Below are 26,281 nucleotides of genomic sequence, written 5' to 3' on the forward strand. Positions count from 1 at the left end.
TAAAGAAGCACAAAGAAACGGACAACGTTGAGGATCGTAGACGCAGTGGTCGGCCAAAGAAACTTACTTCAGCAGATGAAAGACACATCATGCTTACTTCCGTTCGCAATCATGAGATGTCCAGCAGTACTATCAGCTCAGAATTGGCAGAAAACAGTGGGAACCTGGTACACCCATCTACTGTTCAGAAGTGGCCTTCATAGAAGACTTGCGGCCAAAAAGCCATACCTCCGACATGGAAACAAGGCCAAGCGACTCAACTATGCACAAAAACATAGGAACTGGGTTGCAGAAAAATGGCAGCAGGTGCTCTGGACTGATGAGTCAAATTTTGAAATATTTGGCTGTAGCAGAAGGCAGTTTGTTCACTGAAGGGCTGGAGAGCAGTACACAAATGAGTGTCGGCAGGCAACAGTGAAGCACGGGGAGGTTCCTTGCAAGATGGGGTTGCATTTCTGCAAATGGAGTTGGGGATAATGCTTCATGACAGTGTCATAAAGTGTATTTTCTACAAGCTATTTAAAATATGATGAAAAAAAACATCACTGTGAAGAATTCCTCACAACAACAACAAAGCATTTAAGAAACAAACTTTCAAACGAAAGGAAACTTGTTAGCAAGGGAAAAACTCATTTGTATAAATGTGGGTTTTGACACTCTCACTGTACGCAGGTGTCAAAACCAGCCATAAAATAACACAATATATGTCACAACAGGTGTAAATATATGGGTCATGACAGTGTTATGACCATATTATGACATCGTTATGACCGTGTCATAACGTGTTATGGCACTGGGTGTCAAGTAAAGTGTCACCCATACAGGTAGTGAAGTAAGAACATTTAACATGAAATTACAACATAGGTATGTATTTGTCATCATGTTTGGTGTTTTTTTTCTCCCCTAAAAAAATGGATTTGTGATGATGAGAAGGGGAAGCATATACTGCTATGCTTTATCTTGGCCAGGTCGCAGTTGTAAATGAGAACTTGTTCTCAACTAGCCTACCTGGTTAAATAAAGGTGAAATAAAAAAATTAAAAATAAAATATTGTACTGCAGCTTTACTAAAAACACAGTCATAGTAGCTACAAGCAAGTTGAAGGTCTGTTCAATGAAGACCATTCACCAACTCAAATCATCTCATCGTCTCAACTCCACCAGCCTCAAAGAAGTTCTCAACCTTGGGTACAATAACGAATGTTTAAATAGAAAAACACATTCAGCCACCCTCTGCCCCAACGGTCCTCACTATGGAGTTGTAAAGGAAGGGGCTCCATTACCCAAGCTGTTGGAATGCGGTGCGGCTCACAGCAGGACAGACCAGCCAATTAACAGGCATCAGCCCCCCTAACACACACAATACGCACCCCTCTTAAGAGAGAACAACAGGCTAGTAGCAGCGTGCTATTCATTAGGTGGTCTTCTGTTCATATAAAGGGATCTAATTGGGGATCGGTCCAAGTGGGAATGGCCTGGTCTATTATGAGGGAGATATCAACATGCAAAACAAGGATCTGGGAGGAGAATGAGATGCATGTTTTTTAGCCATCTGAGGGAAGAGGCATAGATCCTACCTACACACACAGTTTTTTATCTTCTTAACTAGCTCATTAGTAAGTAGCTCAGTGACTGTTCCTATCCTAATCCCCCTGGTTCTCACCATCATTAAACCATCAAAAATGATGTGATCATCTGGTCACTCATCCTACTCTATAATCAAGCTTATGTTCCCATGCTCCCCACCCACAGTACAACTTTATTAAACTCACCATACAATGTAGTCCTCATTTATTTATTTATTTTTTACACATCTTGAACACCAAATATAATGTTTTACACAGTCTGGTAAGGGAGTGAAGGTGGTCATGCTTGCCAATTACACTGGACAGCATCAATCAACTGTCCCCCATGGGCTCGTTAAACCTATACTACAGCTGTATCAGCATCTCATATCATACATTCTCCTAATCTGGCCATTAAAGTTGCTAGGGAGATGGAAAGGTTAGAGGACATGAAAAACAATATATAATCAGGGGTCTGGTCCAACTGGGAATGTCCTGAGATATATACATGCAGAGTCAGAGAGAAAGAGACAAAACATGTCTACCCATTCCAGGTTCTTTGAAAGGGTATAGACATAGTCCTCCCTCTGTCCCCCCTCCCCCTCCTTGTGATTTTCATAGCTAACTCATTAGGCAGCCCAATTCTGATATTTTTCCCCCACTAAATGGTATTTGACCAATCACATCAGATCTTTCACATCAGCTCTTTTTCAGAGCTGATCTGATTGGTCAAAAGACCAATTAGTGGAAAATAAATATCAGAATTGCGCTGCCTGTCTAAAAGCAGCTTTTGTGATTTCTCATAATCACCCTGGTTCTTCTCACCACCATTAAATCAGTTCTTACTGAAAATGTACCTTCATCTGCTGAGCCCAGTATGTTTAAATCTACATACTGCAAGTATCATATGGTGTCAATGTGTACATAATGTTTTGTAGACTTGTAGTAAAGCCGATCAGGCTATACTGTACAACATCACTCAAATATCCCTCATTGACAATAAACCTCTGTATGATGCAGTTACTTTAAGAACAAAACACCTAACCTCATATATTACTTAAATTGGTCAAATTCATATTTTGTAGCACATACACTTCTGTATATGTGATCACAAATTAAAGAAATTCAGCGCTTCAGAATGAAGTTACTTAGGATTCAACATTCAAATTACAGGGATGCTCAACACTCAACAAACTGACATGATGACATCATGACTTTCAACCTGTAATGCATCAGATGATGTGAATCAGTAATCTTACCCTACAGGTACATCAGCTTATAGCCTATGATATTTCACCCAAGAGAAAATGGCAAATGTGAATCTTATCCTCCATAGTGTGCATACAGAGACTAATAGAGTTATTCCCAGGCCTCTGTGGTTAAACAGTGTGCAGTAAGCATGGCTGTTTTGAGAACCCTTTGTAGCTCATTGTCCGCCCAGCAGTGGCGAAGCTTTATCCTATTAGCCACATAATGGGGTTTAGGGTTTCACATAGTGACGATCACAGTGGTCTAATCTGAGCTGGCCTGGCAAGACCTCCTCTCACTGCATGCATACGGCTCAGATTTTTACACCATTCCTCTCTACAAGGACGGAGGAGAAGAGTAGAGATAAAGATGAAGATTATTTGCTTCCCCACCTTTGTCTTTTCCCTGTTTACATTTTAGAAAAACACTGTTTCCTGCAGCAGACTTGTCCTTGACTACACAATGTACCAGAAACTACATTCCATTCCATGGAATAGTACGTCGTCAGAAAATAAACAAGCTGAGGCGTTTAAAGAAGACCAAAAAAACAGGGGCAAAACAACCCCAACACATTTCGTGCCCAACCGCCAGGGAAAAAAGACCACTTTGAGATATTGTTCTTGAAATAAAGGTGTCATGTACTGACTTATACTGACTGTGGAATAAAAAGGTCCATGGCAACTGGACCAGATTAATTGGTTTGGAATGTATACCCCACTGGGCTGTTACAACTACTGTGCAATGTAGATCAGACAGAGCTTTACTGTACGATGACACCGCTACCTAACCTTATGCAGGATATGATGATCTCATACTGACTATACATAGTTCCCACATACGGTGAGCACTTTTTGGCTGCTTTTCCTTCACTCTGCGGTCCAACTCATCCCAAACCATCTTAACTGGGTTGTGGCCGGGTGATTGTGGAGGCCAGGACAGATTTCCACCGGTCTAATGTCCATTGCTCGTGTTTCTTCGCCCAAGCCAGTCTCTTCTCCTTATCCTTTAATAGTGGTTTCTTTGCAGGAATTGACCATGAAAGCCTGATTCACGCAGTCTCCTCTGAACAGTTGATGTTGAGATGTGTCTGTTACTCGAACTCTGTGAAGCACTTATTTTTTGGGCTACCATTTCTGAGGTGCAGTTAACTCTAACGAACTTATCCTCTGCAGCAGAGGTAGCTCTGTGTTTTCCTTTCCTGTGGCATTCCTCATGAGAGCCAGTTTCATCATAGCTCTTGAAGGTTTTTGCAACTGCACTTCAAGAAACTTCAAAAGGTCTTGACATTTTCTGGATTGACTGGCCTTCATGTCTTATAGTAATGATGGACTGTCATTTCTCATTGCTTATTTGAGCTGTTCTTGCCGTAATATGGTATTTTACCAAATAGGGCTGTCTTCTGTATACCATCCCTACCTTGTCACAACACAACTGATTGGCTCAAACGCATTAAGGAAAGAAATTCCATACAAATACAATTTTAAAGCAAACCGGTGCGCTGCCCTATGGGACTCCCAATCACAGCCAGATGTGATATAGCCTGGAATCAAAACCAGGGACTGTAGTGACACCTCTTCCACTGAGATGCAGTGCCTTAGACCGCTGCTCCACTCGGGAGCAGTTTAACACTTGTTTGGTTGCTACATGATTCCATAATTCTGATGTCTTCACTATTATTCTACAATGTAGAAAACAGTCCAAATAAAATGAGTAGGTGTGTCCAAACTTTTGACTATTAATATATACACAGTGAGGGAAAAAAAGTATTTGATCCTCTGCTGATTTTGTACGTTTGCCCACTGACAAAGAAGTGATCAGTCTATAATTTTAATGGTAGGTTTATTTGAACAGTGAGAGACAGGATAACAACAACAAAATCCAGAAAAACACATGTTAAAAATGTTATACATTTCTTTGCATTTTAATGAGGGAAATAAGTATTTGACTCCTCTGCAAAACATGACTTAGTACTTGGTGGCAAAACCCTTGTTGGCAATCAGAGGTCAGATGTTTCTTGTAGTTGGCCACCAGGTTTGCACACATCTCAGGAGGGATTTTGTCCCACTCTTCTTTGCAGATCGTCTCCATGTCATTAAGGTTGAGGCTGATATTTAGCAACTCGAACCTTCAGGTCCCTCCACAGGTTTTCTATGGGATTAAGGTCCGGAGACAGGCTAGGTCACTCCAGGACCTTAATGTGCTTCTTCTTGAACCACTCCTCTGTTGCCTTGGCCGTGTGTTTTGGGTCATTGTCATGCTGGAATACCCATCCACGACCCATTTTCAATGTCCTGGCTGAGGGAAGGAGGTTCTCACCCAAGATTAGACAGTACATGGCCCCGTCCATCGTCCCTTTGATGCGGTGAAGTTGTCCTGTCCCCTTAGCAGAAAAACATCCCCAAAGCATAATGTTTCCACCTCCATGTTTGACGGTGGGGATGGAGTTCTTGTGGTCAAAGGCAGCATTCCTCTTCCAAACACGTTGTGTTGAGTTGATGCCAAAGAGCTCCATTTTGGTCTCATCTGACTACAACACTTTCACCCAGTTGTCCTCTGAATCATTCAGATGCCCATTGAAGTTTTCCAATGAACATGTATATGTGCTTTCTTGAGCAGGGGGACCTTGCGGGCGCTGCAGGATTTCAGTCCTTCACAGCGTAGTGTGTTACCAATTGTTTTCTTGGTGACTATGGTTCCAGCTGCCTTGAGATCATTGACAAGATCCTCCTGTGTAGTTCTGGGCTGATTCCTCACCGTTCTCATGATCATTGCATCTCCACGAGGTGAGATCTTGCACGGAGCCCCCAGGCCGAGGGAGATTGACAGTTATTTTGTGTTTCTTCCATTTGCGAATAATCACAGCAACTGTTGTCACCAAGCTGCTTGGCGATGGTCTTGTAGCCCATTCCAGCCTTGTGTTGGTCTACAATCTTGTCCCTGATATCCTTGGAGAGCTCTTTGGAATCTGATTGCAATATTGATTGCTTCTGTGGACAGGTGTCTTTTATACAGGTAACAAGCTGAGATTAGAGGCACTCCCTTTAAAAGTGTGCTCCTAATCTCAGCTCGTTACCTGTATAAAAGACACCTTGGAGCCAGAAATCTTTCTGATTGAGAGGGGGTCAAATACTTATTTCCCTCATTAAAATGCAAATCAATTTATAACATTTTTTTTTTGACATGCGGTTTTCTGGATTTTGTTGTTGTTATTCTGTCTCTCACTGTTCAAATAAACCCACCATTAAAATTATAGACGGATCATTTCTTTGTCAGTGGGCAAATGTACAAAATCAGCAGGGGATCAAATACTTTTTTCACTCACTGTGTGATTTTACTTATATATATATATATACATACATACATACATACATACATACATACATACATACACATACATATACACACACATATACACACACACATATATACATACACACACACACACACACACACGTTTGTAATATACACACAATTGAACAATATTTGCGGCTTTATCTAGCCTGAAAGCTTTTCAAAGATGGATCAGAGAATACTATTTGGGGATGTAATTTAGAGCAGCTCTAATACTATTGTTAGGCATAGAGAAAATCATACTGTACATTAAATCACAAGAAAACTGAGCTTTGGGGAATCTGTATATTTTCTTCTATAAAACAAGACATTTACAACTGAAGTCACATCCATATAAATTACAACAGCAAACACAATATATTTTAAATACAGATCTCCTTCATTCCTTTGCTCACTTGACCAATAAAAGAACAGACAATATAAATGTCCCTTATATTCACTTGCAGTCAGATGCATTGAAATAGCAGCCATAAAATGTAATATTGCCTACGTTGGGGAACAAATCTACCTCCATTATTTTTTTATCTAACTCTGGGCTGGGAAATCTTAAATTATACACCATTTTATCAACCTACTAGCCATACAGTTCACTACTTTTGACCAGAGCCAAATAGGGTGTAATTTGAGACGCTGATGATAACTCAGTCTTAGCTTTTAAACAGCATTCTGTCTTGGGTCTCCTTTACGTTATGACCACTGATAGGTCATTTGAATAAACAGGTTCCCACCATGTTATTACTAAAGACCAGGGTTGCCTTAGCCTGTTCAAGCCCAATTCCACTGCCAATGGCTAGAACTGGACTCTGTATGCCCTACTGCCCTCTACTGGTTGAGAATGCTCAATACTTTGCTCCAGTCTGTATGTCCCTGTTGACTGGATGGCTGTGTGCAAACAATGTCTCTCTTGTACTTTAATGATATATGGGTACATTATCACACAATGATATCAGTGGCATCTGAAATCTCTCACCCTAAGGTTAAGACTAAAATATGAGATATGAAAATTGTTCTCCATACAACTTCACATCCCTAGTTGTAATTACAGCATTACTCCCCAGGTGGGACAATAATTTATGTCACTCACACAATCTTCAAAGGCAGAACACAAGGTATTCTCTCGTGACGCTGCTATATAACACTGCAAGAACAAAAACAAGGTATGACGGTAACAGAGGTATTTAACAGTGTGACATGAAATTGAAAGAAAATGAAAAATCTGTTGTGCAATTGATATGCTTTCATATACAAAGCTGAACAAATAAAGGGTTAAACTATGAGGGGAAGGCCTCACAGGTATTGTACATGGAAACAAGAAGCTAGTAGGTAAGTATGGGCTCCACGGTGAAGTACCTTCCTCTCAAGTGGATCTTCTGAAGTTCTTTAATCTCTGCCAACAATCCATAACATACTGCCTAAATGTGTGGTGAATAACTGTGGTAAATGAAAAATTGGTGATGTGTGACTAAAGATCCATCACAGTCATTCCTTGTGGACCATCCTCCCAGACAAATCACTCCCGTTTAACATGGGAAAAGAGGTGAGGTAAATAAGCACAAAACGTGAGAAAACACATGACATCGTACATACCATAATAAACCCCCCTTCCACACGTTCTTACTTGTTTCTTCTGTCAGCCACTTTTCTGGTACAAATACCTAACTGAGAACCCCCAATCACACTTCGAATTCACAAGAACAGTACAGGGAATTAAAGACACAATACAACTGATAAATCTTGTATGCGATATGCATGTGTGTCCGTGTATGAAAAGTCCTTCCTGGTTGTGACTTGTGGATTATCCTTGACTGTCAATGTCTGTTCCCAGTCACACCCTCTCTCCACTTCCTGCCTAACATAATGTTGCAGGCATAGAGATGCCTGTGCAGAGTTCCCACTTCCGAAAATACTGTATCCCTGAAAACTGGATGTTTGCATTTTCTGGCGATTCTACATAGGCTATTTCCTGCCTTACCCAAAGTTTGACCATAGCTCCATTCCACACCATGAGCTGGAAAACACACACTAAGGAAACCATAGCGATAGCGATCAAACCATTACATTGCTGATCCACACTGCTACCATCTGCTCCCAAAACCGAGTTAACATCATCTCCTAAAATCAATAGGAAACAACATCCTTTCCAAGTCGACATCCTCCTTTCCCAGAGTTGACATCTTTTCCGGAGTTGACATCATCCTCTCCCAGGTTTGACATCATCCTTTCCCAGAGTTGACATAATTTCCGGAGTTGGCATAATCCTCTCCCAGGTTTGACATCATCCTTTCCCAGTCGACATCCTTTTTTAGTTGACATAATTCTCTCCCAGAGTTGACATATTCCTCCCAAAGTCAATAATCAACAACCCCCTCTCCCAGAGTAAACATCCTCGTTTGGATTGGCTGAGACTTGCTGAAGCGGTCTCATCCCAAAGTTAGTCTTTACCACCAATGTCCAGTTGACAGAATTCTTTCCAGAGAGTGAAAAATAGCAAGAGAGGCATGAAATGCCTAAAAGTTTTGACTGACTGAGTTTTGACTGACTGTGAGTGATTGGCATGTACCCTTGCAATGTAATGTATGTTACAGTTCGATGATATTGGCACTTCCCATCACATCAAGAATCACTAGACATCTCCCACTCTTATGAGATTTTCTGTCTGAAAGCAAAGCAATGCAAGTTATAGAATATGTTCACACTGAATGCATAGATTGCAGGTCGGTAATATTCCTTACAAATTGCATACATATGAAATGCATGGTTTATGACCTACAAACCAGTATGAGTTATATTGGTGAGGCAGAGACCATGTATATACGAGCAATGAGCAAAGTCCAAGGGGGCTGGGTTGTATGTACAGTACCAGGTCCAATAATCCCTGTAGCTAAACTATAGGCCGAGAGGGTTGTGTTTAGTTGTTGAGGAAGCGGTCCAAAGTCCAGTTGCACAATGAAAATGAATGAAGGTCAAATGTAGATATCTGGTTCACACAAACAAGGACAGTGAGGTACAGTTGCACAGTTGGGGGGCTTTTATAGTGTGGCCAGGCTGTGCTAGGGGCAGCAGAGCAAATAAGTCCAAAGTGAAAGGTGAAGGCAGAATTTTCTGTCTGTTGTTTTCTGTCTAGCTTTTCTCATCCACTCTTCTTGGCAGCTGGGTATCAGTGTTCCGAGGGAGCGGAGGCAGCAGCGATGGGGGTGGATCTGGATTGGAGTGGGTGGAGGCTGCAGGCCTGCAGGTACCAGGAGGTGGTATCAGCACTCGAGGGGCAGCAGGAAGCTCCGTCTGCAGTCCACAGCCTTGGGGCTGGGTGGTTGGGCTCGCTTCCTGCGGAGCTCCCCGCGCCCCAAGGAGCCACTCAGCCGTTGGTACGCAGCCTTGTATTTCTTATCAAACGCAGCTAAAAGACAGAAAGTGGTGTAAGCAATAAGCCTGGTTGGTTTGAAACTATAGTGAAGTTCTAGTACTCCAACTGTGTTTAAAGTGTCTTAAAAAGGCTGCTTACCAACGTGATCTCTACCCATGGCAGCCAGCGTGAGGAAGAGCATCTCTCTGTACAGACTCCTGGACAAACAACACAAAGTACTATCGATCACAATTGTGCAATCACATAACCAAAACATTGCCTTGACAAAGTAGAGTATTCATACCCCTCGACTTCTTCCACATTATGTTGTGTTACAGCCTGAAGTCAAAATGGATTAAATTGATTTTTTTCACCCATCTACACACAATACCCAATAATGACAAACTGAAACCATGTTTAGAAATGTTTGCCAATATATTGAAAATTAAATACAGAAATCTCATTTTCATAAGTATTCATACCCCTGAGTCAATACTTTGTAGAAGCATTTTTGGCAGCGATTACAGCTATGAGTCTTTCTAGGTAAATCTCAAAGCGCTTTCCACACCTGGATTGTTCAACATTTGCTCATTCTTTTCAAAATTCTTCAAGATCTGTTAAGTTTGCTGATCATTGCTAGACAACCATTTTCAGGTCTTGCCATAGATTTTCAAGTAGATTTAAGTCAAAACTAACTCGGCCACTCAAGAACATTCACTGTCTTCTTGGTAAACAACTCCAGTGTATATTTGGCCTTGTGTTTTAGGTTATTATCCTGCTGAAAGGTGAATTCCTCTCCCAGTGTCTGGTGAAAAGCAGACAACCAGGTTTTCCTCTGTGCTTAGCTCCCTTCCGTTTCTTTTTTATCCTGAAAAACTCCAGTCCTTAATGATTACAAGCATTCCCATATCATGATGCAGCCACCACTATGCTTGAAAATAGGGAGAGTGGTACTCAGTAATGTGTTGTGTTGGATTTGCCCCAAACAAAACACTTTGTATTCAATACAAAAGTGAATTGCTTTGCCACATTTTTTGCAGTATTACTTCAAAACCTTGTTGCAAATAGGATGTATGTTTTGGAATATTTTTATTATGTACAAGCTTCCTTCTTTTCACTCTGTCAATTAGGTTAATATTGCACAGTAACTACAATGTTGTTGATCCATTCTCTGTTTTTTCCTATCACAGCCATTAAACTCAAACTGTTTTAAAGTCACCATTGGCCTCATGGGAAAATCCCTGAGTGGTTTCCTTTCTCTCTGACAACTGAGTTAGAGAGGACGCCTGTATCTTTGTTGTGACTGGGTTTACTGATACACCTTCCAAAGTGTAATTATTAACTTCATCAAGGATAATCAATGTCATATTTTAAATGTTTTACCCATCTACCAATAGGTGCCCTTCGTTTGCAAGGCATTGCTAAACCTCCCTGGTCTTTGTTGTTTAATCTGTGTTTAAAATTCACTGCTCAACTGAGGGACCTTACAGTATGTGTGGGGTACAGAGATGAGGTACCAAAAATCATGTTAAACACTATTCATTCAACATTTTTACTCATGAACTTAGCCTGTATAAACACAACATGCAACAATTTCAATGATTTTACTGAGTTACAGTTCATATAAGGAAATCAGTCAATTGAAATAAATAAATTAGGCCCATATCTATAGATAGGCCCACCCACTGGGGAGCCAGGCCCAGCCAATCAGAATGAGTTTTTCCCGACAAAGGGACTTTATTACAGACAGAAATACTCCTCAGAAGTCGGATGTGGAGGTAGAGGTCCTGGGCAGGAGTGGTTACATGTGGTTGTGAGGCTGGTTGGACGTACTGCCAAATTCTCTAAAACGATGTTGGAGCCAGCTAATGGTAGAGAAATTAACATTCAATTCTCTGGCAACAGTGGACATTCCTGCAGTCAGCATACCAATTGCACCCTCTCTCAAAACTTGAGACATCTGTGGCATTGTGTTGTGTGACAACGGCACATTTTAGAGTGGCCTTTCATTGTCCTGGGCACAAGGTCCACCTGTGTAGTGGTTATGCTGTTTAATCAGCTTCTTGATAGTCTATCCACCTGAGGGGTGTGGCATATCTTGTCAAAGGAGAAATGCTCACTAACAGGGATATAAACAAATTTGTGCACAACATTTTAGAGAAATTTGCTATTGTGCATATAGATCATTTCTGGGATGGTTTATTTCAGCTCATGAAACATGGGACCAACACTTTACATGTTGTGTTTATATTTTTGTTCAGTATATTTAGGCTTGCCATAACAAAGGGATTGAATACTTATTGACTGAAGACATTTCAGCTTTTCATTATTATTATTTTTTCATTTTAAATTTGACCCTGTTTTCTCCCCAATTTCGTGGTATCCAATTGTTTTAGTAGCTACTATCTTGTCTCATCGCTACAACTCCCGTACGGGCTCGGGAGAGACGAAGGTTGAAAGTCATGCGTCCTCCGATACACAACCCAACCAAGCCGCACTGCTTCTTAACACAGCGCGCATCCAACCCGGAAGCCAGCCGCACCAATGTGTCGGAGGAAACACCGTGCACCGGGCAACCTGGTTAGCGCGCACTGCGCCCAGCCCGCCACAGAAGTCGCTGGTGCGCGATGAGACAAGGACATCCCTACCGGCCAACCCCTCCCTAACCCGGGCGACGTTAGGCCAATTGTGTGTCGCCCCACGGACCTCCCAGTCGCGGCCGGTTACGACAGAGCCTGGGCGCGAACCCAGAGTCTCTGATGGCACAGCCCTTAACCACTGCGCCACCCGGGAGGCCCAGCTTTTCATTTTTAATTAATTTGTAGAATTTTCCAAAAACTTTGCCAATATGGGGAATTGTGTGTAGGGCAGTTACAAAAAAATTGAAATTTAAACCATTTAAAATTCTGAGTATAACAACAAAACGTGGAAAAAGTCAAGGGGTGTGAATAATTTCTGAAGCCACTATTAATCACACAAACAAAAAATGTAATCAACAACTGATGATTCAGAGGCCATTTCCTGCACTCACCTTTGTATCTTGGGCGTGCCCGGTTGCTTAGCAATGGTTTCCAGGAAGAGGGTGATTCCCTTGTGTATCTCGTTCATGCCGACCCAGCGCAGCACTTCCTCCAGGAAGGACAGGGTGAAGGGGTGGTTGTGCCTCCGCCAGCTGTGGTTCCGCATGGGTACGCCACCTGAGAGAGAGAGAGAAAGAGAGAGATATGTAATTCATGAAAGGATCTTAACCTCATCTGAGTATTTCCTTGTGAATAACGTGTGTATCTTACTGTGTATCCTCCACAGGATGTAGAGGGGGGGCCAGTGGTCTGTGTCAGGGGTCAGTGTGTCCCACAGCAGCCTCACCCTCACTGCTGAGTTCTCTGAAGTCTGACATACACACAGACAGGAGCTCAACATTAGAATGAGGACATTATGTATTGTAACATACTAATAATTAATCACTAGGCCCCAAGAGAAGCCTGGGAGCAGAGTTACCTGTGCTAGTTGGTTGGCCAGCGGTGAGGAGCGAACCAGCTGCAGCAGGTTGCTAGGCAGGCCCAGGCGATGGAAGTACCACACTAGGTTCCAGAAGATGATGGAGTGGCTGTCCAGGAGCTGGCCCTGTGCCAGCACCGCCTCGCCCTCGTTCTCCAGCAGGCTCTCAAGCTCCTTGCGCAGCACCAATGGGCTCAGGTAGGCCACCGTCACCTGGGGAGACTCGCCCACCGATGAACCCTGGAGTCAATAACACGTTAACTGTGGTTATAGCAAGACTGAATATTTCCCAGAAGCCAACAGATAAAGATGAGAAATAAACCAGTGTTGGTAGAGTACCATGGTAGCGCTGCTGCTCTCAGAATAACTGCTGGTCTCAGAACTGGAATCCTCACTCACACCGTTGTGACCCAGGATGGCCTCCTGGCCACAAGGGGGCTTGGCTGCGCTCTCCACCTCCTCCTCCGTGTTCCAGTTGGTACGTTCCAGGCTGTGGTGAGTGCTTTGTTAGGGTGATAAAAAAGTCTAACGTTCATTCAGTTTAAGAATCATACAGTCCTCACCATACATGACACAGTCCTCTCCATACATGACACAGTCCTCACCATACATGACACAGTCCTCACCATACATGACACAGTCCTCACCATACATGACACAGTCCTCTCCATACATGACACAGTCCTCTCCATACATGACACAGTCCTCTCCATACATGACACAGTCCTCACCATACATGACACAGTCCTCACCATACATGACACAGTCCTCACCATACATGACACAGTCCTCTCCATACATGACACAGTCCTCTCCATACATGACACAGTCCTCACCATACATGACACAGTCCTCACCATACATGACACAGTCCTCACCATACATGACACAGTCCTCACCATACATGACACAGTCCTCTCCATACATGACACAGTCCTCACCATACATGACACAATCCTCACCATACATGACACAGTCCTCTCCATACATGACACAGTCCTCTCCATACATGACACAGTCCTCACCATACATGACACAGTCCTCACCATACATGACACAGTCCTCACCATACATGACACAGTCCTCACCATACATGACACAGTCCTCTCCATACATGACACAGTCCTCACCATACATGACACAATCCTCACCATACATGACACAGTCCTCTCCATACATGACACAGTCCTCTCCATACATGACACAGTCCTCTGCATACATGACACAGTCCTCTCCATACATGACACAGTCCTCACCATACATGACACAGTCCTCACCATACATGACACAGTCCTCTCCATACATGACACAGTCCTCTCCATACATGACACAGTCCTCTCCATACATGACACAGTCCTCTCCATACATGACACAGTCCTCTCCATACATGACACAGTCCTCTCCATACATGACACAGTCCTCTCCATACATGACACAGTCCTCACCATACATGACACAGTCCTCACCATACATGACACAGTCCTCACCATACATGACACAGTCCTCACCATTTGCATTTAAACAGTAAAACTGTAGCTTCACTTTCCAAATACATATGTGAGGACTGTACATGGCCCTGAATAGACAGATTGAATAAGAATAGGAGTCAAAATGAAGGGATTTTGACTTCTACGGGCCCTGGTCAAAAGTAGTGCACTATATAGGGAATAGGGTGCCATTTGGGACACACACAAACGTTAGGGTGATGTTATGATGAGAGGAGTAGTCCTACCTGCTGATGGGTCCTAGGTCACAGATCTCAGCGTTGAGAAGGGGGACGAAGGTGGTCGAGCAGAAGGGACAGCTGGAGTTGAGGTTGGAGTCGTCAGACGTCCACCCGGCCATTATCTCCTCATCATAGACCAGGGAGTTACAGCTCCGACACAAGGAGCAGCTCGACATCAACACCTGTAGTCCCGCTCCCTCTTGGTTGGTGTCCCAGGACTTGCGGAGAGGAAAGGCCAAATTGGTGGTTTCAGGGAGGTCAACGTCACTCCCCACCGACAGAGAACTCTACAGAGGAAAAGGATGGAGAAACATTAAGCACGTTTTGACAGGTTTGATAACTCTCCCTACATCTACAAATGCATTTTACCACAGTAAACTAAATCAGATGGCCAATACAGTGTAGTTACACTACAACCCACATGTTGTCCCCTCACCTCAGAGGTAGCATTGTAGAGCCTCTCCTTAGCCTTCAGTAGGCTCTCAGCCACCTGGGCTTTTCGGGACTGTCTCTGTTCTGACACCCGGCTCACAGGCCCGTTTTCTCCCCCCGAGCGCCGGGCGTCTACACTGGCGGCCCGCCGCCCCGAGACTCGATGGCGAGTAGGCGTGAGCAGCTGCTGCAGTTTCCCCGTCAGGCTGCCCCGACTCGGTGGTGACACATTGTTGTAGTTCTCGTCCACGGCCTTGCGGCTCACAGTGTCTCTAGGCCCAGGTGGCCTACATTGAGAACAGAGGAATGGGAGATATACTCTAATAGTATATCAAAGCGATATTCAAACTGTAATCCAAAAACATACCAGAACATATCAGTCCCAGCTTCTCCACCCCCTCACCTGCCATCTCTCTCCCCAGGCTGGCAGCTGGAGTCAGGGTCAGAGTCGGCCATCTCGGCACAGTCTTTGTAGAAGGTGGACAGGCACACCTGGTCGCGGCGCACCAGGACACCACCAGGGGGAAAGGGAGAAGGGGTGGAGGTGTCTCGTGGCCCCACGGGGGGTTTACGGGAGGCGGGATCGCTGCAGCCATTGGCACCTGCGTTCCGGAGCACCGCCTTCATTGAGAGCTTAGACTCTGTGGGGTGGAAATTGTTAGGAGGGTGGTTCCCAAACAGACACAGCTGTTTGATGAGAGTGTTATGTTACATTAAACATTAAACCAAATCCAATGCGCCAAATACAACAAAATACCGTGAAATGCTTACTCGAAAGCCCTTAACCAACAATGTAGTTAAAGAAATAGAGTTAAGAAATGATTTACTAAATAAAGTAACAAAATAACAATAACGAGGCTGTATATTGGGGGTACCGGTACCGAGTCAATGTGCGGGGGTTCAGGTTAGTCGAGGTAATTTGTACATGTAGGTCCTGGTAAAGTGACTATGCGTAGATAATAAACAGCGAATAGACAGTGTAAAAACGAAGGGGGAGTGGGGGTGTCAATGGAAATAGTCAGAGTGGCCATTTGATTAATTGTTCAGCAGTCTTATAGCTTGGGGGTAGAAGCTGTTAAGGATGTTTTTGGACCTAGACTTGGCGCTCTGGTACCGCTTGCCATGTGGTAGCAGAGAGAACAGTCTATGACTTGGGTAAATGGAGTCTGACCATATTTTGGGCCTTCCTCTGACACTGTTTGCGTCGGGGGAAAAGGCGGTGTCATGCCCTTTTCACGACTGTCTTGGTGTGTTTCGACCATGATAGTTTGTTGGTGGTGTAGACACCAAGGAACTTGAAACTCTCAACCTGCTCCACTACAGCCCCATCGATGTCAACGGGGGAGTGTTATGCCCTCCTTTTCCTGTAGTCCACGATCAGCTCCTTTGTCTTGCTCACACACACACTGCCATGTCTCTCACATTCTCCCTATAGGCCGTTTCATCGCTGTTGGTGATCAGGCCTACCACTGTTGCGTCATCAGCAAACTTAATGATGGTTTTGGATTTGTGCTTGGCCATGCAGTTGTGGGTTAACGGGGAGTACAGGAGGGGACTAAGCATGCACCCCTGAGCGGCCCCCGTGTTGAGGATCAGCGTGGCAGATGTGTTGTTGCCTACCCTTACCACCTGGGGGCGGCCTGTCAGGAAGTCCAGTATCCAGGTGCAGAGGAAGGTGTTTAGTCCCCGGGTCCTTAGCTTAGTGATGAGCTTTATGGGAACTATGGTGTTGAACGCTGAGCTGTAGTCAATGAACAGCATTCTCACATGTGTTCCTTTTGTCCAGGTGGGAAATGGCAGTGTGGAGTGCAACTGAGATTGCATTGTCTGTGGATCGGATGGGTCAGTATGCAAATTTGAGTGGGTCTAAGGTTTCCAGGATGATGGTGTTGATGTAAGCCATGACCAGCCTTTCAAAGTACTTCATGGCTACCGACGTCAGTGCTACGGGGCGGAAGTCATTTAGGCAGGTTAACTTCGTGTTCTTGGGAACAGGGACTATGGTGGTCTGCTTGAAACAGACTTGGTCATGGAGAGGTTGAAAATGTAAATCAAGACACTTGCCAGTTGGTCCGTGCATGCTTTGAGTACACGTCCTGGTAATCCATATGGCCCAAAGGCCTTGTGAATGTTGACCCGTTTAAAGGTCTTGCTCACATTGGCTACGGAGAGTGTTATCACACAGTCGTCCGGAAAAGCTGGTGCTCTCATGCATGCTCCAGTGTTTTTTGCTTTGAAGCAAGCATGAAAGGCATTTAGCCCATTTGGTAGGCTCGCGTCACTGGGCAGCTCGCGGCTGGGTTTCCCTTTGTAGTTTGTAATAGTTTGCCAGCCCTGCCATATCCAACGAGTGTCAGAGCTGGTGTAGAAGGATTCAATCTTTGTCCTGTATTGTTGCTTTGCCTGTTTGATGGTTCGTCTGAGGGCATAGGGGGATTTCTTATAAGCATCCGGATTAGTGTCCTGCTTCTTGAAAAAGGCTGCATTTAACTCGGCGCAGATGTTGCCTGTAATCCATGGCTTCTGGCTGGGATATGTACATATGGTCACTGTGGGGATGACGTTGATGAAGCTGGTGACTGAGTTGGTATACTCCTCAATGCCATTATACACTGCTCAAAAAAATAAAGGGAACACTAAAATAACACATCCTAGATCTGAATGAATGAAATATTCTTATTAAATACTTTTTTCTTTACATATTTGAATGTGCTGACAACAAAATCACACAAAAATGATCAATGGAAATCAAATTTATCAACCCATGGAGGTCTGGATTTGGAGTCACACTCAAAATTAAAGTGGAAAACCACACTACAGGCTGATCCAACTTTGATGTAATGTCCTTAAAACAAGTCAACATGTGGCTCAGTAGTGTGTGTGGCCTCCACGTGCCTGTATGACCTCCCTACAACGCCTGGGCATGCTCCTGATGAGGTGGCAGATGGTCTCCTGAGGGATCTCCTCCCAGACCTGGACTAAAGCATCCGCCAACTCCTGGACAGTCTGTGGTGCAACGTGGCGTTGGTGGATGGAGCGAGACATGATGTCCCAGATATGCTCAATTGGATTCAGGTCTGGGGAACGGGCGGGCCAGTCCATAGCATCAATGCCTTCCTCTTGCAGGAACTGCTGACACACTCCAGCCACATGAGGTCTAGCATTGCCTTGCATTAGGAGGAACCCAGGGCCAACCGCACCAGCATATGGTCTCACAAGGGGTCTGAGGATCTCATCTCGGTACCTAATGGTAGTCAGGCTACCTCTGGCGAGCACATGGAGGGCTGTGCGCCCCCCCAAAGAAATGCCACCCTACACCATGACTGACCCACCGCCAAACCGGTCATGCTGGAGGATGTTGCAGGCAGCAGAACGTTCTCCACAGCGTCTCCAGACTCTGTCACGTCTGTCACGTGCTCAGTGTGAACCTGCTTTCATCTGTGAAGAGCACAGGGCGCCAGTGGCGAATTTGCCAATCTTGGTGTTCTCTGGCAAATGCCAAACGTCCTGCACGGTGTTAGGCTGTAAGCACAACCCCCACCTGTGGACGTAGGACCCTCATACCACCCTCATGGAGTCTGTTTCTGACCGTTTGAGCAGACACATGCACATTTGTGGCCTGCTGGAGGTCATTTTGCAGGGCTCTCTCAGTGCTCCTCCTGCTCCTCCTTGCACAAAGGCGGAGGTAGCGGTCCTGCTGCTGGGTTGTTGCCCTCCTACGGCGGCCTCCACGTCTCCTGATGTACTGGCCTGTCTCCTGGTAGCGCCTCCATGCTCTGGACACTACGCTGACAGACATCAAACCTTCTTGCCACAGCTCGCATTGATGTGCCATCCTGGATGAGCTGCACTACCTAAGCCACTTGTGTGGGTTGTAGACTCCGTCTCATGCTACCACTAGAGTGAAAGCACCGCCAGCATTCAAAAGTGACCAAAACATCAGCCAGGCAGCATAGGAACTAAGAAGTGGTCTGGTCACCACCTGCAGAACCACTCCTTTATTGGGGGTGTCTTGCTAAATGCCTATAAAGTTCCACCTGTTGTCTATTCCATTTGCACAACAGCATGTGAAATGTATTGTCAGTCAGTGTTGCTTCCTAAGTGGACAGTTTGATTTCACAGAAGTGTGATTGACTTGGAGTTACATTGTGTTGTTTAAGTGTTCCCTTTATTTTTTTGAGCAGTGTATAACATTCCAATGACAGTGCTATTTCTATATAATAGATATCCATCACTCACTGTCTGTTGAGCCTCTCATGCTGTTCAAGCTGTTGCTCTTCACCATAGACCCCGTCAGCGATTCGTGGCTGGAGCTTTCACTCAGGCCGCTCCAGCTGGACTGACGAATCAGGTTAGATTGTGGGCGGGATCGTTGGTTACTGTCCATTGTATCTTTTTAAAAAGACAAAACATGTTTCACCTCTGTTTTTACATATATGTTTTTTTTTAAACCATTAAAAAGGCCACTAAAACCAATGACATTTTTTTGTTACAAACAATAGTAAAATATAAATAAATAATGTCCTGACCTGTCCGCGAGCCTACTGAACCACTTTTCTGCCATTGTCTGACTGGCTGTCTGAACTGCGCCACGGCCATCAGAACGTTACGCAACTTGGCCCAGCGTAGACGGCCACCTTGATTGGTAGAGGGCCACTTGCTCTCCAGCACTGCCTGAGGAGAGCGGGCCGAGCCAGAGGTGAGTCAATATGGAGAAAAAAAATACAAACACTTACAGATGAGATCACAGACGGGGTTCAACTTTTAATTGAAGTAAATAATGTCTCACCTTGTTGTAGTATGCATAGGTGATGGTGTTGGGTGTGATCCCAGCTTTCTTCATCTCCAGAAGTACCCTAACAGCAAGCACAGGCTGCCCGTACTGCCCACACAGCTGCATCAGGATCCTGTAACACACCTCATCCGGTAGTACCACCTTCCTGGTCTCCATGTGCTTGAGCACCTCGTATGCTGTTTGCAAGGCACGCACCTTGGCACTCTCCGCCCGCACAAAGGTGGGCAGGTATATGAACCACAGCCCATAGCAGTGGCCCAGCAGGCATTTGGACCACATGTCGGGCACTGCCGAGTATATCTGTGCCCGCTTCTGTGCCAGCTTAATCTCCTAAAGGAGAGAGAGGGATACAGAGGAGTTAGGTCATCCAATCTAGATTTACAAAAGCTGTAATAATGTGGTTCCTATGTGTCCTAGAAGGCAAACTTAACAACCCTGAATGGTGCTTGGGGTATTCACCCAAAATACACAGCCGTCACTGTGCTTCTGCTTTTAAATATTGAATGAAGGATGAAATATGAATGTTCATTAAATTCAAATGGCACAGAAAAACAGTGAAGCATGTTCCCTCTTTAGCTGTGGAAAACTGGGTTATCATAAAGCTAACTGGGGAGTCTTGAACAGATCAAGTTGATTGATGCTAATACATTTTGATATGCTGGCAGGGTAATGCTCTTAATAAAATAATAAAGATTGAAATGAAACAGCGTGAGTCAGCCTCTTATTATTGTATAGTTCCTAGTGGTTTTGATAAAGTGGATCCACTGGGGTTGTGTTGGCTTTCAGTGGGGTTGCATTGGGGCTCTGGTGCGGCGGTTGGGTTCTGTACCTGTTTAGTCCGTCGCGGGGCAGGGCTGCTGGGGGCACTCCCCTTGGTAGGGACACGTAGCTGGTCCTGAGGCTGGTCAAACAGATCCATGCAGAGCACAGGGAACGTGTCATAGCTGTAAATAGACAAACACGCCATCACTGGTCACAGGATCAGACAATATAAAGTGCCGGGGCCCTTATTTGTGCTCATCTAGAATCAGATCAACCCTCTTATTCTTTATCATTTAAAAGACTAAACTCATCCTAGTCCCAGCCCTACTCTGAGAAGCTTAGTGAACACATACCCTGCTATATGTAGCGCCTGTGTTACCTGTAGTGAGTGGGGCACTCTGAACCGTCTGGCTCCTGGGGTTCCTCTGGGGGCATGATGAAGACCGTGTGCTCCCCACTGTGGGCCTCGTCCAGGTCTATCAGACGCACCTCCTCAGGCTTCTCCACATCCGACTGCTTACACACACCACATATATACACAGGTAGACACAAACATTGACAACATAGAGGGCAGGAATGGATCACACACATTTCCATTAGCTGCGCAAATACAAAAAGGCTCATCCGGTTTCAGTATTAGAATCAACACACTAAAGGCTTCCATAAGATATGGTGCATCACTAAACATCCTGTAAAACACGAAGATGTGATTTTGACCTTCTGGACACACTCGTCGAAGAACTCCAGACAGGCGTGGCGGTCACTGACGAATGAGCACTCCTCGATGAACTGAGTGAACATCTGGGTCCTGGTCAGTTGGGTGTAGAACTTCTGGTGGGTGCGTTCACGAGACTTCAGGAAGCCTGCAAGAGCCAGGGAGTGGTTAACTTCACACATTAAAACACTAGCTTCGTAGGTGCTGTAAAACACCCACACACACGTACTCAGCTAGAAAGTTCTATAATATTTGTGTACACTTGTGTACATTTTTTTGTGAGTTATGAGTCACACCCACAGGCAGTCACCCCCCCCCCCCACTGACCCTGCAGGTTGAAGAGGGAGCTGCAGTCGGTGGTCCTGTCTGAGGGGGCCTGGGTGATGGGCAGCAGGAAGGCACGGTAGCCCTTCAGCAAGCAGCTCATGAAACGCAGGAAGGCCTCCTGGATCTCCAGCTCCAGCTGTTTCTGACGCCCGTAGATCAGGTCATAGTCCGTCAGCAGGAACTCCAGGGTGGCCTCCTCTTGGCCAGTGGTGTAGACTGATGGAGGGGAATGTGGGGAGGGGGGAGAGGAAAAGTGAGGGAAATGGGGATAGTGGTGGAGAAAGGCACAAAGATAAAATTATGAAGACAAAAAGGATTGGCACATTGAATTATCAAGAGTCAGATGTATTGCACCAATATGTTTCAGCTTTTACTCATATTCCAGCATCGGTCCCTAGATGGGCTTCAGAATAAGTAGACTAGATGATGTAAAATGATTGACAGAAGGGAGATGAGAAGAGAATGCATGGAGTCTCCAGCCATCACCCACTTTTCTCCAGAGTCTTCATCAAGTTGGTGAGGGTATTCACCAGCATCTTGCCTTGCTTCCTTGGTAGCGATCGCCATGACAACGGCTTCTTGTCCTCTGCTCTGCAGGAGAAGAGAAAACAAAACTATGGATTTCATCCTTTCAAACGTGCGTATGTTTGGTTTTGTTGCTTCCTCTTCTATCAGTTGCATCCTGGTCCAGGTCCTTCAAGGTCAGTGTACTCACTGAAAGATGGTGTTGGTGTCCAGGTCAACGCACACCACGTCAGTAGGGGGGTCATAGAGGTCAAAGTAGCTGGAGTGGACGCCCACGATGAAGGGCATGGGGGCACACAGTACGTCTGCCAGCCGCAGCGGGCACAGGGGGATGTACGGGCAGTGCCAACGCAGAGGGAACGTCATCTGGAGGGATAGAGTGCATTCTTTGATTGGAATGTGTGTGTGTGTACCTATATGTCTTTGTGTGTGTGGCGGTGTGTGTGTGATTGCATACGTTGGTGTAGGTTTGGCGTGTGTGTGTAACTCACAGACACCAGGGCCTCGCTGACGGAGGTGAGGACGTCGGGGCGGAGGGAGTGTAGCAGTAGTTTGTGCTCCGTCAGCACGGCCAGCAGCAGGACACAGGCGTTCTCAGGGCCCAGGTTCTGCAGCAGCTTCACAAAGCTAGCACCACTACAGACAGAAAAGAACAGCCTATTTATCAATTCATTATTGTTTTCATGGATTCACTTCAATATGATACTAGAAATCCCTCAGGGGAAACTAAGCCATTGTTGGAGTGATAGCTCCTAGCGCAAAATAACGCATTCCACTACAGTTTATTGCGACTCGACCTAATGCAGATTTACTGTACTGACCTGAGCAGTAAGGGGGAGGAGACAGGCTGACAGAGGAGAAGGTTGTCATAGGGGGAGAGCTGAAATGACACACACATATTTTTCATTAACAAACCAACATGGTGGACAATAATCTACAAGTCTAAGAAAGAAAGTTCAGCCATGCTTCAATTTCATAGACCACCATTCACCAAATTGATATATGTTGATTTGAAACAAGCCATAAGGAATCAAGTTTGAAAAGCCTCATTTGACTCGATTTGTGTTTGAGAAAACCCCAAACAACTTAAACAACTGTCTCTACTTTCTAGTGCCGGAAGGATCATTCAGTGATGTGAAATTATTTTAAATCCACAGTAAATTATAGATTGTTTTGATTGGGTGTTATTTTTACCCTGTCCATCTGCACACACTAACCATTGAAACATTCAATTAATTCAACACCCATTTCCTGTGGGGGAGGAAGTCAAATCTTTAGTGAGAAACACCACAATGCTACTGGTGTCAAGTTCAAATAGAATTTAAGCGGAGTTTCCGCTTGTAACACACACACAGAGCAAGCAAGCTTTTGTTCTAAACTAGCACTAAAACACCTGACTCAACTAATAATCACAGTCATGCCTTACTTGAATTAGCAGTTTTAATGCTGCCTTCTGTGTAGCCCGGAGCTAAACCAATGCTTAGCAAGGTTTTCCATTCCACCTTTCTGATTCTTTCAAGTGCTTTGATGCGTTAATAAGGAATAAAGATAATGTGAATTGAGTTAATTGAGTTAAAGACAGGTGTCCCTACCTGCACTAGGATGCGAGGCCGCTGAGGGGAAGGGAATGGGACGTTGTGCATGAAGCTGGAGATGTGCCTGGAGAGAGCAGAGTTCCTGTTAATAAATCAACCAACCATAACATGAATCAATAGCCAATAGGCCTACGGTTTGTTAGCCACTAGATCAGCCAGTTTAGGTTCATAAAGACACATTGCTGATATTTGCCATGAAGGGCCACTGACTTCTCGAGGGGTAGCACGTGGGGTCCGGAGATGGAGTATCGGTAGACAAAGGTGAGGAACTTCTGGAAGACGGTGAAGAAGGGCCAGTGGGAGAGAACACACACGCTCTTCTTCACTTGCAGGGTGCGGTTGGTGATAGGCCGCCGGTCCACCACGCTCACCAGGCCAAGACGGACGCTCTGCCGCTCCGAGAGGCACTCCCGTGGGAACGCCTCATAGAACTGGATGGCAGCACCGTAAACCTGGGACGAGAAGAGGAGAAACGGGAATGTTAAAAACTAAGGATTCAGCTAACGCTAGATGCTATGAACTGTGTGAACAGTTAGCATTTAGCAAATGCTAGATAGATTTTTTTTTATTAAACTGTGAGCGAGTTCATACTGGAGTCATTTGCATCTCAATGTTTTTGTTGTTGTTTTTATAGCTTCTTGCTGCTGTCGCAGACAAAGTCTATATAGTGGGCCAATTTAAAACTTGTCATTTAAGTAGACAAGCATGATATTGAATAGCTGCATTGGTAAATAACTACGCACAACTCAATCAACAGATAGTTGGTATTTATCAACATTAGAACTTGTCAATGTTCATATATCACACTTGATATGCATTTCTTTGTGAGTGTGTATTTGTGAACCTTGTCAGCCACTGTAGGTCATGGCATTTTGTAGAATTAGAAATACTTCAGCCCATCTAGAATTAGTTTTTGTTGTCGCAATCATAGAATTAGCAACATACTCCTCACTGGGGTGTAATTTAAAAAAATGTATTTCACCTTTATTTAACCAGGTAGGCTACTTGAGAACAAATTCTCATTTGCAACTGCAACCTGGCCAAGATAAAGCAAAGCAGTGTGACACAGACAACAACACAGTTACACATGGAGTAAACAATAAACAAGCCAATAACACAAACAGGTCAATAACACAGTAGAGAAAAGAAAGTCTATATACAGTGTGTTCAAAAGGCATGAGGAGGTAGGCAATAAATAGGCCATAGTAGCGAATAATTAGAATTTAGCAGATGATGATGTGCAAGTAGAGATACTGGTGTGCAAAAGAGCAGAAAAGTAAATAAAATAAAAACAGTAAGGGGATGAGGTAGGTAGATTGGGTGGGCTATTTACAGATGGACTATGTACAGCTGCAGTGATCGGTTAGCTGCTCAGATGTTTAAAGTTGGTGAGGGAAATAAAAGTATCCAACTTCATCGATTTTTGCAATTCGTTCCAGGCACTGGCAGCAGAGAACTGGAAGGAAAGGCAGCCAAATGAGGTGTTGGCTTTGGGGATGATCAGTGAGATATACCTTGTGATTGTGATGTCATCACTCATGACGCTATTCCCTAATCATAATCAGATGAGTTCTGAGTTACCATAGTGATGATTACTATATCAAACAAAATTAATGGAACATCATATTCCAAAATCGTCAGTTTATGAAAAATCATTTGAAGAGACAACCTTGCTATTTCTGCAGATTTTTTCAAGCTGATTTTTCACATTCATAGGACCCTCTGTTCAACAAAGCAATGAATTGAGAACTAAGTGTGTCCATGTCCCGAAGAACTGCAGTTTCTGATGAAGAGAAAATTGTCAGCCGTGCGAGAGGTCGATCCAGGGCTAGATGCCACTGCCCTACATTGGTAAACCAGCCAATACATAAGACTGTACTTATTAGTAACACAGAGGTTCTGTAATAAACTTTTTCAGTTATGTTTCAAATGAAAGCAAATTTGAGAGTGGTCTTGGCTGAGAGTTGTTTAATTTTGTCCATACAAAGGAGAGAAGGCACTGACTCTGTGACCCAAACAGTGAAACACCCTCAGAAGGCAGAAAAGGACATAATGAATCATGGACGTAGTGAGTGTGTCCCTCGAAGAAGGGGAAGATCTGTAAGTTTTAAAAAAAATCATATGAAAATGTTGTTTTAACATGATAGCCTAATGTTAGATTTCTTAATCTGATGCCATTAACAAATAATTCTGATGACATTAACAAGGAATTCCTGATTCCTGTCATGTTCATGGTAATAAAACATTCTATTTTCAGGAGGATGAGAAATCTGTCTACGTGAGAAGCGCAGATCCAGGATCAGACGCCACTGCCCAATTTGGACAAACCAGCCCTTATTCTCATTGGTTAATACAGTATGGAAGAAGGCTGACATTTTCTGAAAAGTTATAATTTATTTA

At 44.4% G+C, this 26,281-nt stretch overlaps 1 protein-coding gene across 4 annotated transcripts in view; it reads right to left on the minus strand.

Moving 5' to 3' along the window:
* Window positions 1-6,432: 6,432 nt before the first annotated feature.
* The window catches only part of LOC110486409 (DENN domain-containing protein 4B), a 45,578-nt gene continuing 25,729 nt past the window's right edge, over window positions 6,433-26,281 (minus strand). For 2 of the 4 annotated variants that reach the window (XM_021558010.2, XM_021558001.2), the window contains exons 6-27: window positions 24,092-24,333; window positions 23,879-23,945; window positions 23,108-23,166; window positions 22,778-22,922; window positions 22,477-22,652; window positions 22,252-22,352; window positions 21,762-21,977; window positions 21,437-21,582; window positions 21,099-21,235; window positions 20,787-20,901; window positions 19,952-20,287; window positions 19,692-19,836; window positions 19,402-19,554; window positions 15,566-15,803; window positions 15,167-15,449; window positions 14,737-15,017; window positions 13,344-13,506; window positions 13,005-13,244; window positions 12,797-12,896; window positions 12,538-12,703; window positions 9,666-9,724; window positions 6,433-9,560 (exon numbers count right to left, since the gene is read on the minus strand). In XM_021558010.2, coding sequence (XP_021413685.2) covers window positions 9,415-9,560; window positions 9,666-9,724; window positions 12,538-12,703; window positions 12,797-12,896; window positions 13,005-13,244; window positions 13,344-13,506; window positions 14,737-15,017; window positions 15,167-15,449; window positions 15,566-15,803; window positions 19,402-19,554; window positions 19,692-19,836; window positions 19,952-20,287; window positions 20,787-20,901; window positions 21,099-21,235; window positions 21,437-21,582; window positions 21,762-21,977; window positions 22,252-22,352; window positions 22,477-22,652; window positions 22,778-22,922; window positions 23,108-23,166; window positions 23,879-23,945; window positions 24,092-24,333 — 3,714 coding nt within the window. In that variant the 3' untranslated portion in view covers window positions 6,433-9,414. The remainder of the gene's footprint in view (window positions 9,561-9,665; window positions 9,725-12,537; window positions 12,704-12,796; window positions 12,897-13,004; window positions 13,245-13,343; window positions 13,507-14,736; window positions 15,018-15,166; window positions 15,450-15,565; window positions 15,804-19,401; window positions 19,555-19,691; window positions 19,837-19,951; window positions 20,288-20,786; window positions 20,902-21,098; window positions 21,236-21,436; window positions 21,583-21,761; window positions 21,978-22,251; window positions 22,353-22,476; window positions 22,653-22,777; window positions 22,923-23,107; window positions 23,167-23,878; window positions 23,946-24,091; window positions 24,334-26,281) is intronic. The other 2 variants (XM_021558025.2, XM_021558018.2) reach the window with 2 other exon arrangements.

The sequence above is a fragment of the Oncorhynchus mykiss genome, chromosome 2, assembly GCF_013265735.2.
Source record: "Oncorhynchus mykiss isolate Arlee chromosome 2, USDA_OmykA_1.1, whole genome shotgun sequence".
Lineage (NCBI taxonomy): Eukaryota > Metazoa > Chordata > Actinopteri > Salmoniformes > Salmonidae > Oncorhynchus > Oncorhynchus mykiss.